The following is an 18,171-nucleotide window of genomic DNA, read 5'->3' as shown; positions in this document are numbered from 1 at the left end:
GGCAGGCAGTGGCGAGTGGACTGACGCTAGTTGGGGCTGCAACTATTTACAATATATATTAATGATTTGGATGATGAAATTAGAAGTAACACTAGCAAGTTTGCAGATGACACAAAGCTGGGTGGCAGGGTGAACTGCGAAGAGGATGTTAGGAGGTTGCAGGGTGACTTGGACAGGTTGAGTGAGTAGGCAGATGCGTGGCAGATGCAGTATAATGTAGATAAATGTGAGGTTATCCACTTTGGCGGCAAAAATAAGGAGGCAGATTATTATCTCAATATTGAGATAAGTGAGAGAGGTGTCAGATTAGGTAAAGGGGAAGTGCAACGAGACCTGGGTGTCCTTGTACACCAGTCACTGAAAGGAAGCGTGCAGGTACAGCAGGCAGTGAAGAAAGCTAATAATATAGAAACATAGAAAATAGGTGCAGGAGGAGGCCATTTGGCCCTTCGAGCAAGCACCATGTTGGCCTTCATAACGAGAGGATTTGAGTATAGGAGCAAAGAGGTCCTTCTGCAGTTGTACAGGGCCCTAGTGAGACCACATCTGGAGTACTGTGTGCAGTTGTACAGGGCCCTAGTGAGACCACATCTGGAGTACTGTGTGCAGTTGTACAGGGCCCTAGTGAGACCACATCTGGAGTATTGTGCGGTTTTGATCTCCTACTTTGAGGAAAGACGTCCTTGCTATTGAGGCAGTGCAGTGTAGGTTCACGAGGTTAATCCCTGGGATGGTGGGACTGTCATATGAGGAAAGATTGGAAAGACTGGGCTTGTATTCACTTGAGTTTAGAAGGATGAGAGGGGATCTTATAGAGACGTATAAAATTGTAAAAGGACTGGACAAGCTAGATGCAGGAAAAATGTTCCCAATGTTGGGGGAGTCCAGAACCAGGGGCCACAGTCTTAGAATAAAGGGGAGGCCATTTAAAACTGAGGCGTGAAGAAGCTTTTCCACCCAGAGAGTTGTGAATTTGTGGAAATCTCTGCCACAGAGGGCAGTGGAGGCCAAATCACTGGATGAATTTAAAAGAGAGTTAGATAGAGCTCTAGTGTCTAGAGAAATCAACAGATATGGTCAAAAGGTCATGTTCATTAGTGATAGTAGAATTAGGCCATTCAGCCCATTGTGCACTCCGCCATTCAATGATGGCTGATCTATCCCTCCCTCCTAACCCCATTCTCCTGCCTTATCCCCATAACCCCCTGACACCCGTACTATTGAAGAATCTATCACTGCCTTAAAAATATTCACTGACTTGGCCTCCACAGCTGTCTGTGGCAAAGAAGTCCACAGATTCACCACCCTCTGACTCAATAAATTGCTCCTGGTCTACATTCTGAAGGTATGTCCTTTTGTTCTGAGGCTGTGCCCTTTACGTCTACTCTCTCACCACTGGAAACATCCTTTCCACGTACATGGATGGCAAAGGTTTCGAGGGATATGGGATTAGCTTAGATGGCCAGCAAGCAAGAGTTGGGCCGAAGGGCCTGTTTATATCTCTCTGACTATGGGGAGAGAGGAGGGGAGAGGGGTGGGGAGGGGGGGGAGAGGTTGGGGTGGAGAGTGGGGAGAGGTGGGGGGAGAGGGGGTGAGAGGTAGGGGAGAAAGGGGAGAGCAGAGATGGGGAGAGGGGAGGGTGGGAGGGAGATGGAGAGCAACAAAATGTCCGGAAGATGCATGCGTGTGACAGTGGGAGCCGGAGGGGCAGTGGGAATGCCGGGTTACCTGGGGTCTTTGTCGGGAATCTCTCAATCGGATTCAGCCATCGATCGAAGGAATAACATAAACCGTTGATATAAGTATTGGTGAAGCATTCGTAGCTAAACCGTGGTACACAAACCTGTGGAGAGAGAGAGAGAGAGAGAGAGGGAGAGAGAGAGAGAGAGAGAGAGAGAGAGAGAGAGAGAGAGAGAGAGAGAGAGAGAGACAGACAGACAGACAGACAGACAGACAGACAGACAGACAGACAGACAGACAGACAGACAGACAGACAGACAGACGGACAGACGGACAGACAGACAGAGAGAGAGAGACATGGAGAGAGAGAGAGAGAGACAGAGACAGAGAGAGAGAAGAGAGACAGGGAGAGAGACATGGAGACAGAGAGAGAGAGAGACAGAGAGAGAGAGACAGGGAGACAGAGAGATGGAGTGAGAGAGACAGAGAGCGAGAGAGGGAGACAGAGAGAGACAGAGACCGAGACAGAGACCGAGCCAGAGAGAGACAGACAGGGAGAGACAGGGAGAGACAGGGAGAGAGAGAGAGAGAGAGAGGGAGAGAGAGAGAGAGAGAGAGAGAGAGAGAGAGAGAGAGAGAGAGAGAGAGAGAGAGAGAGAGAGAGAGAGAGAGAGAGAGAGAGAGAGAGAGAGAGAGAGGGAGGGAGGGAGAGCGAGAGAGAGACAGACAGACAGACAGACAGACAGACAGACAGACACAGAGAGCCAGAGAGACGGAGAGAGAGAGAGACAGAGAGAGAGAAGAGAGACAGGGAGAGAGACATGGAGACAGAGAGAGACAGAGACAGAGAGAGAGACAGAGAGACGGAGTGAGAGAGACAGAGAGAGAGCGAGAGAGGGAGACAGACAGAGAGAGAGAGAGAGAGAGAGAGACAGAGACAGAGAGAGACAGAGAGACATGGAGAGAGAGAGAGACAGAGAGAGAGAGAGATAGGGGAGAGACAGGGGAGAGACAGGGAGACGGAGAGAGAGAGACAGAGAGAGAGCGAGAGAATTAATATTGTTGATATTACTATTAATATTGATATTGTTGATATTGCTATTTTTAATATTGTTATTGTAACTAGGTGGCAGTCCAAGCCTGCCTTACCACGGCATACCAAATTTTACCTAACATTCCCCATTTATAGAAAAAATCGTGTTTTCACACGTCCCACAAAATGGGTTTTTGTTTTCCTCCAAAGAGAAAAAAGAAAAATATATAAGTAAAAATAAATGAGTTAATTCCATATAACCATATAACCATATAACAACTACAGCACGGAAACAGGCCTGTCCGGCCCTACCAGTCCACGCCGACCACTCTCCCTGACCTAGTCTCATCTACCTGCTCTCAGACCATAACCCTCCAATCCCCTCCCATCCATATACCTATCCAATTTACTCTTAAATAATAAAATCGAGCCTGCCTCCACCACTTCCACCGGAAGCCCATTCCATACAGCCACCACCCTCTGAGTAAAGAAGTTACCCCTCATGTTACCCCTAAACCTTTGTCCCTCAATTCTGAAGCTATGTCCCCTTGTTGGAATCTTCCCCACTCTCAAAGGGAAAAGCCTACCCACGTCAACTCTGTCCGTCCCTCTTAAAATTTTTAAAACCTCTATCAAGTCCCCCCTCAACCTTCTACGCTCCAAAGAATAAAGACCCAACCTGTTCAACCTCTCTCTGTAGCTTAAGTGCTGAAACCCAGGCAACATTCTAGTAAATCTCCTCTGTACCCTCTCCATTTTGTCGACATCCTTCCTATAATTTGGCGACCAGAACTGCACACCATACTCTAGATTCGGCCTCTAGATTCAATTTTAACATTACATCCCAACTTCTATATTCGATGCTCTGATTTATAAAGGCAAGCATACCAAACGCCTTCTTCACCACCCTATCCACATGAGATTCCACCTTCAGGGAACAATGCACAGTTATTCCCAGATCCCTCTGTTCCACTGCATTCCTCAATTCCCTACCATTGCCCTCAAAAACATTGCCCGTCTCCGTCCATCCCTCTCCTCCACAGCTGCAGAAACCCTCATCCACGCCTTCATCACCTCCCGTCTGGACTACTGCAACAGCCTCCTCTATGGCGCACCCTCAAAAATCATCAGTAAACTTCAATACATTCAAAACTCCGCTGCCCGTCTACTCACCCACACCCCGATCCGTGACCATATCACCCCCGTCCTTTACAAACTCCACTGGCTCCCCATCCCCCAGAGAATCCAGTACAAAATCCTCCTCATAACCTACAAAGCCCTCCATAACCTGGCCCCATCCTACCTGACCGACCTCCTCCACAGGCACACTCCCACCTGCACCCTCCGCTCTGCTGCTGCCAATCTCCTATCCCCCCACATCCGGACCAAACTCAGATCCTGGGGGGACAGGGCTTTCTCCATCGCTGCTCCCACCCTATGGAACTCACTACCCCAAACCGTTAGAGACTCCTCCACACTCACCACATTCAAAACATCGCTGAAGTCTCACCTGTTCAGTACTGCCTTCAACCACTGAAGGTCACCTCACCTTCTGTCTCCTTTCTCTGTTCGTTTACTTATTTACTTATTTATCTATTTATTCATTTCCCTATGTTCTCAAAATCTCTGTAAAGCGTCTTTGAGTATATGAAAAGCGCTATATAAATAAAATGCATTATTATTATTATTATTATTTACCCTGTACGTCCTATTTTGATTTGTCCTACCAATATGCAGCACCTCACACTTATCAGCATTAAACTCCATCTGCCATCTTTCAGCCCACCCTTCCAAAAGGCCCAAGTCTCTCTGTAGACTTTGAAACTCTACTTCATTATTAACTACACCACCTATCTTAGTATCATCTGCATATTTACTAATCCAATTTGCCACACCATCATCCAGATCATTAATGTAAATGACAAACAACAGTGGACCCAACACAGATCCTTGGGGCACTCCACTGGACACTGGCCTCCAACCTGACATACAATTGTCAACCATTACCCTCTGGTATCTCCCATTCAGCCATTGTTGAATCCATCTTGCAACCTCACTATTAATACCCAACGATTTAACCTTCTTAATCAACCTTCCATGTGGAACCTTGTCAAATGCCTTACTGAAGTCCATATAGACAACATCCACAGCCTTGCCCTTATCAATTTCCCTGGTAACCTCTTCAAAAAATTCAAGAAGATTAGTCAAACATGACCTTCCAGGCACAAATCCATGTTGACTGTTTCTAATCAGGCCTTGTTTATCCAAATAATTATATATATTGTCCCTAAGTATCTTTTCCATTAATTTTCCCACCACAGACGTCAAACTAACAGGTCTATAATTGCTAGGTTTACTTTTAGAACCTTTTTTAAACAAAGGCACAACATGTGCAATGCGCCAATCTTCCGGCACCATCCCCGTTTCTAATGACGTTTGAAATATTTCCGTCATAGCCCCTACTATTTCTACACTAACTTCCCTCAATGTCCTAGGGAATATCCTATCAGGACCTGGAGACTTATCCACTTTTATATTTTTCAAAAGTGTCCGTACCTCCTCTTCTTTAATCCTCATAATTTCCATCACTACTCTACTTGTTTCGCTTACCTCACATAATTCAATATCCTTCTCCTCGGTGAATACCGAAGAAAATAAATTGTTTAATATCTCCCCCATTTCTTCCGGCTCAGCACATAGCTGTCCACTCTGACTCTCTAATGGACCAATTTTATCCCTCGCTATCCTTTTGCTATTGACATATCTGTAGAACCCCTTGGGGTTTACTTTTACATTACTTGTCAAAGCAGCCTCATATCTTTTTTTCGCTTTTCTAATTTCCTTCTTAAGATTCCTTTTACATTCTTTATATTCCTCAAGAACCTCATTTACTCCCTGCCGCTTATATTTATTGTATATCTCCCTCTTTTTCCGAACCAAGTGTCCAATTTCCCTGGAAAACCACGGCTCTTTCAAATTATTATTCTTTCCTTTCCACCGAACAGGGACATAAAGACTCTGTACTCTTAAAATTTCACCTTTAAATATCTTCCATTTCTCTATTATATCCTTTTCATAAAACAAAATGTCCCATTTCTCTCCTTTTAAATCCTTTCTCATCTCCTCAAAATTAGCCTTTCTCCAATCCAAAATCTCAACCCTTGGCCCAGATTTGACCTTCTCCATAATTATATTGAAACTAATGGCATTGTGATCACTAGACCCAAAGTGCTCCTCAACACATACCTCCGTCACCTAACAGGAGGTCCAACATTGCCCCTTCTCTGGTAGGCACCTCTACATATTGCTGCAAAAAACTATCCTGCACACATTTTACAAACTCCAAACCATCCAGTCCTTTAACAGAATGTGATTCCCAGTCTATGTACGGAAAATTGAAATCACCCACAATCACTACTCTGTGCTTACTACTAATATCTGCTATCTCCTTACATATTTGCTCTTCCAATTCTCGTTCCCTATTTGGCGGTCTATAATACACCCCTATAAGTGTTGCTAAACCTTTCTCATTTCTGAGTTCCACCCAAACAGCCTCCCTAATCGAGCCTTCTAGTCTGTCCTGCCAAAGCACTGCTGTGATATCCTCCCTGCCAAAGCACTGCTGTGATATCCTCCCTGACAAGCGCTGCTGTGATATCTTCCCTGATAAACTGCTGGAATATCCAGGGTCTCTACTCCTCAACCTTCGGGATGAAGACTGGGAACCCTGAATTCCTAAAGCTCATAGAAGATACTGATATAATGATATTAACAGAAACATGGCACCGAAAGGATCCGTTTACTCACTGCCCCTCAGGGTATCATGAAGTCATGGTGTCCTCAGTAATAATTACTAATATACATAAGGGCAGAACTTCCGGGGGTGTCTTGGTGTGGTACAAGGGAGAACTAGACAGTCACATCACATCAATAAAACAGGGGAAATCACATATATGGCTGTTTCCAAATACACAGGACAAGATGTTAGAAATCCCAAGTGCCAAAAGTCAACTTGCTCCCGGTGGTGATGGGAGGCTTATGCTCCTCCGATGTTGAGAAAGGCTAGGCAGACACGTCATTGGGGTTATCAAGTGGGCACCTACTTTCATCGACGTTTCGCTGATTGGACCCACGACGTCTCCAGTAGGCTCAGCAGTGCATTCTGGCTTCCCAGAACCACCCCCCTCTACATCTGCCTAGCCGGCTTATTTGGGAGACCAGCTAAAACTAGATAAAGAAATTGGAATAACTGAGGAAAATACATATCTATGTGCTGTCTACACCCCCCCAATGGAATCACCATACTTTGAGGAGGATCTATTTGAAACTCTCCACACGGAAATCAACCATTTCCAGGCCCAGGGAAATGTGCTACTATGTGGGGACTTGAATGCAAGGACTGGATGTGAACCCGATTTCATTGATCTTTAGGGCAACAACCATGTGTTCGGTCAAACCCCCTTGTTCGTCACTCCAACCATCACCAACCGGAACAACCTTGACTGTGAAATAAACAAAAGTGGCAGAGAGGTAGTGCATCTCTGTGGAGCCTTGGGCCTATATATAGTTAATGGTAGGTTCAGAGGGGACTCGATGGGGAGGTTCACATATTCCTCAGCTCTTGGGTCTAGCGTGGTGGACTATGCAATCACTGATATGGACCCGTGCACTATTAGTGCATTCACTGTGAGGCAGCAGTCCTCTCTCTCAGACCATAGACAAATCAACGTGTACCTAAAATTCTCTGCTCAAATTAAAGACGTAAAAAAGAAGCCCAGTAAGCTCCATAAACTAAATCAGACATACAGATGGACTCCAGACAGTGGAGATAAATTCATCATGGCCCTGAACTCACCCCATCTCATCAATAAAGTATCTAAATTTAAGACAAACCCATATGAGACTACCAGAGATGGTGTAAACATGGCCATTAATGACATTAATATGATCTTTCACAAGGCAGCTATCAAAGCTGCCCTTGTGAAACAGAAGAGAAAAATCATCAAAAAACACAACCATGAAAAATGGTTTGACCACGAAGTGCAAAAATGTCAGAAAACATCAGAGGAAAATATCAAATCAAAAACACCGCCAACCAAACAACTCAGACTTACGTATTAGATATAATGAAACCCTTAAAAGATATAAACACACTATTAGGAACAAAACACAAAACTACACCCATAAAAGACTTGAAGAAATTGAAAACTCCATAAATCAAAACAAATTCTGTGATATGTGGAATAACCTGGGCACAACAAAACCACAAACATTACCAACTCAAGATGGTGATACCTGGAGGGCATATTGTGAAGATCTGTATAAAGATATTCCAATAAATAAAATAAACTCAAACTACTCTTATATCAGAGACAAAACTCCAAACATTAGAAACAACAATTAAAGACTATCAAAACCCTCTCGACTTCCCAATCACTCCAGAAGAATTGGCCATAAAAATAAAATCTCTCCACTCAAAGAAAGCTTGTGGTCCAGACAGCATTAAAAATGAAATGCTTAAGTATAGCACTCCGGAGTTGCAGAACATAATGCTTAGGTTGTTCAACATCATATTACGTTCAGGTTATTTTCCCGATATTTGGTGTCAAGGGCTTATTTCGCCCATTTATAAGAGTGGAAACAAATCAGATCCAAACAATTATCGTGGCATCTGCGTCAGTAGTTGCCTTGGGAAGTTATTCTGCAATATTATCAATAACAGAATGCAGGATTTCCTTAGCAAATATAATATTCTCAGTAAAAACCAAATTGGCTTCCTTCCAAAACACCGCCCATATCTATACTCTTCACACTCTCATTGAAAAACATATACATCAAGCAAAAAATGGGAAAATATTTTCCTGTTTTATTGACTTTAAGAAAGCATTTGACTCTATTTGGCACAAAGGGCTTTATTACAAACTTCTCCATTGTGGTATCGGAGGAAAGGTATACGACCTTATTAAATCAATGTATTTGAATAATAAATGTGGTGTCAAAATTGGGGACAAATGCACTGAGATCAGAGAAGAGGTGTCCGGCAAGGCTGCAATCTGAGCCCAACACTGTTTAATGTGTACATAAACGATTTGGCAGTAAAGTTGGACCAGAGCACAGCGCCAGGCCTCTGTCTTCTGGACGGAGAGGTCAAATCCCTGCTTTATGCGGATGACTTGGTTTTGTTGTCTCCCACAGATCAGGGACAGCAGCAACAGTTAGACCTACTCGATGATTACTGCCAACATTGGGCCCTGGCAGTAAATCTAAAGTAAACCAACATCATGGTTTTTCATAAAAGACCCAGATGTCAGGAAGACAAATACCAATTCACTCTCAATGGTATCATTATCGAACACACTATGAGCTACACTCACCTTGGTCTGACTATTGCAGCATCAGGGAGTTTTAGCATGGCAGTGAATGCACTAAAAGAGAAAGCTCGAAGAGCTCTGTATGCAATAGAAAGAAGATTCCACAACATCCAAATTCCAATTAAAATCTGGCTTAAAATATTTGCCAGTGTAATTCAGCCCATTGTGCTTTATGGTAGTGAAGTATGGGGTCCACTCAGTCACCACAGTATGGGGTCCACTCAGTCACCACAGCTATACTAAATGGGAAAAACACACAACAGAGGCCCTACATGTGGAATTTTGTCGGAACATCCTCCGCACCCAAAGGAAAACACCAACAAACGCATATAGGGCGGAATTAGGTAGATGCCCACTGATAATAAATATCCAGAAACAAGCACTAAATTTTTGGAATCACCTTAAATCTAGTCCCCCAGACACCCTCCAGTTCAAAGCCCCCCAAACCCAAGAGGGGAACCCAGAAAAGAGCTCCCTGTGTCAGTTGGTATTGAGACTCACTACCCCTACTCAGTTAAACCTTGACCAGTCTCAGGTCAACACTGCTTTCCAATCACCAGTTAGAGTGAACCAAATTATTAAACAACGCAAAGAAATCTACCTGGAACATTGGGATAAAGTGCTGGGACTAGAGTGCTACCGTGCCCTAAAAAGAGATTATAAATTGGCAGATTATCTCTCAACTGTTAGAGACATAAAGCAGAGACAGACCCTCACCAAGTACAGGTTAAGTGACCACCATTTGACAGTTGAAAAAGGAAGACAGAAGAGATCTTGGCAACCAAGAGAGAATAGAATATGTGGTAACTGTTTGACAGATGAGGTTGAAACAGAGATGCACTTCCTCCTAAAATGTAAACAACTCGATAAAATAAGGAAAATATATCTTGAAAAACTCAGTCTGGCAACTCCAGATTTTAAAGAACTAGACGATATATCAAAACTAGGAATAATCCTTGGAGAAGGAAATACGGCCCATCTTGGCCCACAATACGTAACAGCACGCCACACCCTGAGGGACCAACATGTACACATACACTCACACACACAGAGACACAATACGTAACAGCATGCCACACCCTGAGAGACCAACATGTACACATACACTCATACATGTACACATGTACCAACATGTACACACACACTCATACATGTACACATGTACCAACATGTACACATACATGCATACATAAATAGACACTAACGAAATTAATATCAAGCTACTAAACTTGCCACCTTGCTGTACAACTGCAAGAACGAGTAGCAATCAATAAAAGGCTATAAATGTATTGCATGAATATATATATATATACAGGGGCATATCGACCCATGCACTGTGTACTTGTTTTTATATTCATGCAGTTTAAATATGTATGTTATGTTCTATACTTTGGCAATATAATGATGTATCTTATCATGCCAATAAAGTATTTTAAATTGAAAAAATTGGGGAGAGAGAGAGAGAGAGAGAGAGAGAGAGAGAGAGAGAGAGAGAGAGAGAGAGAGAGAGAGAGAGAGAGAGAGAGAGAGGAGAGAGAGAGAGAGAGAGAGAGAGAGATGTGTGTGGGTGAGTGTGTGTGGAGTGTGTGGGTGTGTGTGTGTGGGGGATGTGTGTGTGTGTGTGGGTGTGTGTATGTAGGTGAGTGTATGGGTGTGTGTGCGGGTGTGTGTGGGTGTGTGTGTGTGAGTGGGGTAGTGTGTGTGGTGGTGTGTGTGTGTGTGAGCGGGGGTGCCTGTGAGGGTGTGTGTGTGTGTGTGGGAATGTGGGTGTGTGCGTGGGGGTGTGATTGTGTGTGTGGGGTGTGTGTGTGGGGGTGTGTGTATGTGGGTGCGCATGGGGATGTGGGCGTGTGTGGGTGTGTGTGTGGGGGAGGAGTGTGTGTGTGAGTGTGTGTGGGTGTGTGTGTGGGGAGGGGTGTGTGTGTGGGGGTGTCTGTGTGTGTGGGTGTGTGTGTGCATGTGGGGGCGTGGGGGAGTGTTTGTGGGTGTGTGTAGGGAGGTGGGTGTTTATGTGTGTGTGTGGAGGTGGTTTGTGTGTGTGGGTGTGTGTGTGTGTGTGTGTGTGTGTGTGTGTGTGTGTGTGTGTGTGTGTGTATGTGTGTGGGTGTGTGTGTGGAGGGTGTGTGGGGATGTGGGTGTGTGTGTGTGTGGGGTTGTGTGTATGTGTGTGGGTGTGTGTGTGTGTGGATGTGTGTGTGGTTGTGTGTGGGTGTGGGGGTGTGGGGGTGTGCGGGTGTGTGTGTGGGTGTGTGTGTGGGGGTGTGTGTGTGGGTGTGTGTGTGTGTGGGGGTGTGCAGTTGTGTGTGTTTGGGGGTGTGGTTGTGTGTGTGTGGGTGTGTGTGTGTGTGTGGGGGTGTGCGGGTGTGTGTGGGTGTGGGAGTGTGTGTGTGTGGGGGTGTGTGTGTGGGGGTATGCGGGTGTGTGTGTGGGTGTGTGTGTTTGTGTGGGTATGTGTGTGGGGCTGTGTGTGGAGATGTGTGTGGGTGTGTGTGTGTGTGTGTGGGGGGTGTGTGTGTGGGGAGTGTGTATGTGGGGGGTGAGTGTGTGGGGGGTTGTGTGTGAGGGTGTGTGTGTGTGGGGGGGGTGTGCCTGTGGGAGGGATGCGGGTGTGTGTTTGTGGGTGGGTGTGTGTGGGGTGTGTGTGTGTGGGGGGGGCGTGGGTGTATGTGTGTGTGTGGGGGGGCTGTTGGTGTGTGTGTTTGTGGGGGTGTGGGTGTGTGTGTGTGTGGGTGTGTGTGGGGGGGGTTGTGGGTGTGTGTGGGTGTGTGGATAAGTGTGTGTGGGGTGGTGTGTGGTTGTGGGTGTGTGTGTGCAGGGGGCTGTGTGTGTGGTGGGTGTGTGTGCGTGTGTGTGTGGGTGTGGGGGCATTTGTGTTTGTGGGTGTGGGTGTGTGTGTGTGTGTGGGTAAGTGCATGTGGGTGTGTGTGTGGGGATGTGTGTGTGTGTGTATGTGTGTGTGTAAGTGGGGGTGTGTGTGTGGGGGGTGTCTGTGGGGGTTTGGGTGTGTGTGGGTGTGTGTGTGTGGAGATGTGTGTGTGGGTGTGTGTGGGTGTGTGGGGAGTGTGTATGGGTGTGTGTGTGTATGTGTGAGGGTGTCTGTGTCTGTGTGGGTTTGTGTGTGTGGGGATGTGTGTGGGTGGGGTATGGATGTGTGTTTGTAGGTGTGTGTGTGTGGGGTGTGTGTGTGGGGGGTGTGGCTGTGTGTGGGTGTATGTGTCTGTGGGGGTGTGTGTGTTTGTGGGGGTGTATGTGTGTGGGGCTGTGTGTGTAGGGGGTTGTGTGTGTGGGTGGGTGTGTGTGTGGGGGGGGTTATGGGCCTGTGTTTGTGGGCGTGTGTGTGTTGTGTAGGGGGAGTGTGGGGGTGGGTGTGGGTGTGTGTGTGGGGGAAGTGTGGGTGTGGGTGTGTGTGTATGTGGAGGGGTGTGTGGGTGTGTGTGTGTGTGTGTGCGGATGTGTGGGTGGGTATGGGGGTAGGTATGTGTGGGTGTGTGGGTGTGTTTTGTGGGGGGGTGTGTGCGTGTGTGTGTGTGCGTGTGTGTGTGTGTGGTGGTGTGTGTTTGTGGGGGTGTGGGTGCGTTTCTGTGTAGGGGTGTGGGTGTGTGTGTGGGTGTGTGTGTGTGTGTGTGTGTGTGTGTGCATGTGTGTGTGTGTTTGTGGGGGTGTGGGTGCGTGTGTGTGTGTGGTTGTTTGTGTGGGGGTGTGGGTGTGTTTGTTGGGGTGTGTGTGTGTCGTGCGTGTTTGTGTGGGGGGGTTGTGTGTGTGTGTATGTGGGTGTGTGTGTGTGGGTGTGTGTGTATGGGGGGTTGTGTGGGTGTGTGTGTCGGGGTGTGTTTGCCGGAGTATGTGTGTGCGGGTGTGTGTGTGCGTGGGTGTGTGTGTGGGTGTGTGTGTGTGGGTGTGTGTGTGGGTGTGTGTGTTGGGGGGTGTGTGTGTGGGTGTGTGTGTCGGGGTGTGCCTGTCGGGGTATGTGTGTGTGTAGGTGTGTGTGTGCGGGTGTGTATTTGGGTGTATGTTTCGGTGTGTGTGGGTGTGTGTGTGTTTGGGTTTGTGTGTGGGGGTGGCGGTGTGTGTGTGGCGGTATGTGTGTGGTTTGTGTGTGTGTGGGGAGGTTGTGGGCAAATGTGTGTGTGTGTGGGGGTGTGTGGGTAAGTGTGTGGCGGTTTGTGTGTGTGGAGATGTGTGTGGGAGGGGGTGTGTGTGTTTGGGGTTGTGTGTGTGTGGGGATGTGTGAGTGGGGGTGTGTGTGTGGGGGGTGAGTGTGTGGGGGTGTGTGTGGGGATGTGTGAGTGGGGGTGTGTGTGTGGGGATGTGTGAGTGGGGGTGTGTGTGTGGGGATGTGTGAGTGGGGGTGTGTGTGTGGGGATGTGTGAGTGGGGGTGTGTGTGTGGGGATGTGTGAGTGGGGGTGTGTGTGTGGGGGGTGAGTGTGTGGGGTGGGTGTGGGTGTGTTTGTGAGGGTGTGTGTGTGTATGGGGGTGGGTGCTTGTTTTTGTGTCTGGGGTTTGTGGGTGTGTGTTTGAGGGTGGGTGTGTGTGGGGTGTGTGTGTGTGGGTGTGTTTTGTGTTGGTGTGCGTGTGTGTGCGGGGGTTTTTGTTGTGTGTATTTGTGGGGTGTGGGTGTGTGTGTGTGTGTGTGTGTGTGTGTGTGTGTGTGTGTGTATTTGTGGTGGTGTGGTGGTGTGGGTGTGTGTGGGGAGTGTGTATGGGTGTGTGTGTGTGTATGTGTGTGGGTGTCTGTGTCTGTGTGGGTTTGTGTGTGTGGGGATGTGTGTGGGTGGGGTATGGATGTGTGTTTGTAGGTGTGTGTGTGGGGTGTGTGTGTGGGGGGTGTGGCTGTGTGTGGGTGTATGTGTGTGTGGGGGTGTGTGTGTTTGTGGGGGTGTATGTGTGTGGGGCTGTGTGTGTGTAGGGGGTTGTGTGTGTGGGTGGGTGGGTGTGTGTGTGGGGGGGGTTATGGGCCTGTGTTTGTGGGCGTGTGTGTGTTGTGTAGGGGGAGTGTGGGGGTGGGTGTGGATGTGTTTGTGAGGGTGTGTGTGTATGGGGGTGTGTGCTTGTTTTTGTGTCTGTGGGGTTTGTGGGTGTGTGTTTGAGGGTGGGTGTGTGTGGGGTGTGTGTGTGTGGGTGTGTTGGTGTGCGTGTGTGTGCGGGGGTTTTTGTTGTGTGTATTTGTGGGGTGTGGGTGTGTGTGTGTGTGTGTGTGTGTGTGTGTGTGTGTGTGTGTGTGGGTGTGTGTGTGTGTGTGTGTGTATTTGTGGTGGTGTGGTGGTGTGGGTGTGTGTGGGGAGTGTGTATGGGTGTGTGTGTGTGTGTGTATGTGTGTGGGTGTCTGTGTCTGTGTGGGTTTGTGTGTGTGGGGATGTGTGTGGGTGGGGTATGGATGTGTGTTTGTAGGTGTGTGTGTGGGGGGTGTGGCTGTGTGTGGGTGTATGTGTGTGTGGGGGTGTGTGTGTTTGTGGGGGTGTATGTGTGTGGGGCTGTGTGTGTGTAGGGGGTTGTGTGTGTGTGTGGGTGGGTGTGTGTGTGGGGGGGGTTATGGGCCTGTGTTTGTGGGCGTGTGTGTGTTGTGTAGGGGGAGTGTGAGGGTGGGTGTGGGTGTGTGTGTGGGGGAAGTGTGGGTGTGGGTGTGTGTGTATGTGGAGGGGTGTGTGGGTGTGTGTGTGTGTGTGCGGATGTGTGGGTGGGTATGGGGGTAGGTATGTGTGGGTGTGTGGGTGTGGGTGTGTTTTGTGGGGGGGGGTGTGCATGTGTGTGCGTGTGTGTGTGTGTGTGTGTGGTGTGTGTTTGTGGGGGTGTGGGTGCGTTTCTGTGTAGGGGTGTGGGTGTGTGTGTGGGTGTGTGTGTGTGTGTGCATGTGTGTGTGTGTTTGTGGGGGTGTGGGTGCATGTGTGTGTGTGGTTGTTTGTGTGGGGGTGTGGGTGTGTTTGTTGGGGTGTGTGTGAGTGGTGCGTGTTTGTGTGGAGGGGTTGTGTGTGTGTGTATGTGGGTGTGTGTGTGTGGATGTGTGTGGGTGTGTGTGTGTGTGGGGGGTTGTGTGGGTGTGTGTGTCGGGGTGTGTTTGTCGGAGTATGTGTGTGCGGGTGTGTGTGTGCGTGGGTGTGTGTGTGGGTGTGTGTGTGTGGGTGTGTGTGTGGGTGTGTGTGTTGGGGGGTGTGTGTGTGGGTGTGTGTGTCGGGGTGTGCGTGTCGGGGTATGTGTGTGTGTGTGGGTGTGTGTGTGTGTGTGCGGGTGTGTATTTGGGTGTATGTTTTGGTGTGTGTGGGTGTGTGTGTGTGTTTGGGTTTGTGTGTGGGGGTGGCGGTGTGTGTGTGGCGGTATGTGTGTGGGTTTGTGTGTGTGTGGGGAGGTTGTGGGCGAATGTGTGTGTGTGTGGGGGTGTGTGTGGGTAAGTGTGTGGCGGTTTGTGTGTGTGGAGATGTGTGTGGGAGGGGGTGTGTGTGTTTGGGGTTGTGTGTGTGTGGGGATGTGTGAGTGGGGGTGTGTGTGGGGGGGGGTGTGTGGGGGTGTGTGTGTGGGGATGTGTGAGTGGGGGTGTGTGTGTGGGGATGTGTGAGTGGGGGTGTGTGTGTGGGGATGTGTGAGTGGGGGTGTGTGGGTGGGGATGTGTGAGTGGGGGGGGTGTGTGGGGGGTGAGTGTGTGGGGTGGGTGTGGGTGTGTTTGTGAGGGTGTGTGTGTGTATGGGGGTGTGTGCTTGTTTTTGTGTCTGTGGGGTTTGTGGGTGTGTGTTTGAGGGTGGGTGTGTGTGGGGTGTGTGTGTGTGGGTGTGTTTTGTGTTGGTGTGCGTGTGTGTGCGGGGGTTTTTGTTGTGTGTGTTTGTGGGGTGTGGGTGTGTGTGTGGGTGTGTGTGTGTGTGTGTGTGGGTGTGTGTGTGATGTGTATGTGTGGGGGGGTGTGGGTGTGTGTGTGGGGGTGTGTGTGTTTGGGGGTGTGTGTGTTTGGGAGGGTTGTGTGTGTGTGGGTGTGTGGGGCTGTTTGTGTGGGTCTCTGTGTATGCGGGTGTGTGAGTGCGGGGATGTGTGGGTGTGTGTGTGTGGGTGTGTGTGTCTGTGGGTGTGTAGGTTTGTGTGTGTGTAGTTTTGTGTTTGTGTGTGTGTGGGTGTGTGTGTGTGGGGGTGTTTGGGGGTGTGTGTTTGTGGGTGGGTGGGTGGGGGGGTATGGGTGTGTGTTTGTGGGTGTGCGGGTGTGTGTGTGTGGGGGATGTGGCTGTGTGTGTGTGGGGGTGAGGGTGTGTGTGGGTGTGTGTGGGGGGGAGGATGTGTGTGGGTGTGTGTGTGTGGGGGGGGGTGTGTGGCGTTATGTGTGAGTGTGTGTGTGTGTGTGTGGGGTGTGTGTGGGTGTGTGTGTGTGGGGGGTGTGTGTGTGAGTGTGTGTGTGGAGTGTGCGGATGTGTGTGTGGGGGAGGGTGTGTATGTGTGTGTGGAGGTGTGTGGGTGTGTGTCGGGGTATGTGTGGTGTGTTTTGTGTGCGGGGGTATGTGTGGGGGGTGTGTGTGTGGGGAGGTGTGTGTGGATGTGTGTGTATAGTGGGGATGTGTGTGTGGGGGTGTGTGTGTGCGGGTGTGTGTGGGGGGGTCGTGTTTTGAGGTGTGGGTGTGTGGGTGTGTGTGTGTGGGTATGTGAGTGTGGGGGGGGTGTGGGTTTATGGGTGTGTGTGTGTAGGTGTGAGTGTTTGGTGTGTATGTGTCTGTAGGTGTGTGTGTGCGTGTGTGTGCGGGGGTTTTTGTTGTGTGTGTTTGTGGGGTGTGGGTGTGTGTGTGGGTGTGTGTGTGTGTGTGTGTGGGTGTGTGTGTGATGTGTATGTGTGGGGGGGTGTGGGTGTGTGTGTGGGGGTGTGTGTGTTTGGGTGTGTGTGTGTGGGGGTTTAGGTGTGTGTGGGTGTGTGTGGGTGTGTGTGTGTGAAGATGTGTCTGTGTGGGTGTGTGGGGAGTGTGTATGGGTGTGTGTGTGTATTTGTGTGGGTGTCTGTGTGGGTTTGTGTGTGTGTGGGGATGTGTGTGGGTGGGGTATGGATGTGTGTTTGTAGGTGTGTGTGTGTGTGGGGTGTGTGTGTGGGGGGTGTGGTTGTGTGTGGGTGTGGGTGTATGTGTGTGTGGGGGGTGTGTGTGTATGTGGAGGGGTTTGTGTGTGGGTGGGTGGGTGTGTGTGGGTGGTGTGTGGGTGGGGTATGGATGTGTGTTTGTAGGTGTGTGTGTGTGGGGTGTATGTGTGTGGGGCTGTGTGTGTAGGGGGTTGTGTGTGTGGGTGTGGGTGTGTGGGTGTGTGTGTGGCGGGTTATGGGCCTGTGTTTGTGGGCGTGTGTGTGTGTTGTGTAGGGGGAGTGTGGGGGTGGGTGTGGGGGTGGGTGTGGGTGTGTGTGTGGGGGGAGTGTGGGTGTGGGTGTGTGTGTGTGTGGAGGGGTGTGTGGGTGTGTGTGTGTGCGGATGTGTGGGTGGGTATGGGGGTAGGTATGTGTGTGTGTGTGTGTGCGGATGTGTGGGTGGGTATGGGGGTAGGTATGTGTGGGTGTGGGTGTGTTTGGTGGGGGTGTGTGTGTGTGTGTGCGCGCGTTTGTGTGTGTGTGGTGGTGTGTGTTTGTGGGGGTGTGGGTGCGTTTGTGTGTAGGGGAGTGGGTGTGTGTGTGTGCCTGTGTGTGCCTGTGTGTGTGTGTTTGTGGGGGTGTGGGTGCGTGTGTGTGTGTGGTTGTTTGTGTGGGGGTGTAGGGGTGTTTGTGGGGGTGTGTGTGTGTGGTGCGTGTGTGTGTGGGGGGGTTGTGTGTGTGTATGTGGGTGTGTGTATGTGGGTGTGTGTATGTGGGTGTGTTTGTGAGTGGGGGGTTGTGTGGGTGGGTGTGTCCGGGTGGGTTTGTCGGAGTATCTGTGTGCGGGTGTGTGTGTGCGTGGGTGTGTGTGTGTGTGGGTGTGTGTGTGGGTGTGTGTGTCGGGGTGTGTGTGTCGGGGTATGTGTGTGTGGGGGTGTGTTTGTATGGGGGGTGTGTGTGCGCGGGTGTGTATTTGGGTGTATGTTTCGGTGTGTGAGTGGGTGTGTGTGTGTGTGTTTGGGGTGGCGGTGTGTGTGTGGCGGTATGTGTGTGGGTGTGTGTGTGTGTGGGGAGG

General features: G+C 49.4%; 1 protein-coding gene across 1 annotated transcript in view; it reads right to left on the bottom strand.

Moving 5' to 3' along the window:
• LOC144607427 (integrin alpha-L-like) overlaps positions 1–18,171 on the bottom strand; it is a gene marked incomplete at its 5' end in the record, with an annotated part of 79,463 nt that overhangs the window by 40,141 nt on the left and 21,151 nt on the right. The window contains one exon of the mRNA XM_078424286.1: positions 1,729–1,843. Within this exon, the coding sequence (XP_078280412.1) occupies positions 1,729–1,843 (115 nt within the window). The remainder of the gene's footprint in view (positions 1–1,728; positions 1,844–18,171) is intronic.

The sequence above is a fragment of the Rhinoraja longicauda genome, chromosome 28 (assembly GCF_053455715.1).
Source record: "Rhinoraja longicauda isolate Sanriku21f chromosome 28, sRhiLon1.1, whole genome shotgun sequence".
Taxonomy (NCBI): Eukaryota; Metazoa; Chordata; class Chondrichthyes; order Rajiformes; family Arhynchobatidae; genus Rhinoraja; species Rhinoraja longicauda.
This window is presented reverse-complemented; position numbering and strand designations above follow the sequence as displayed.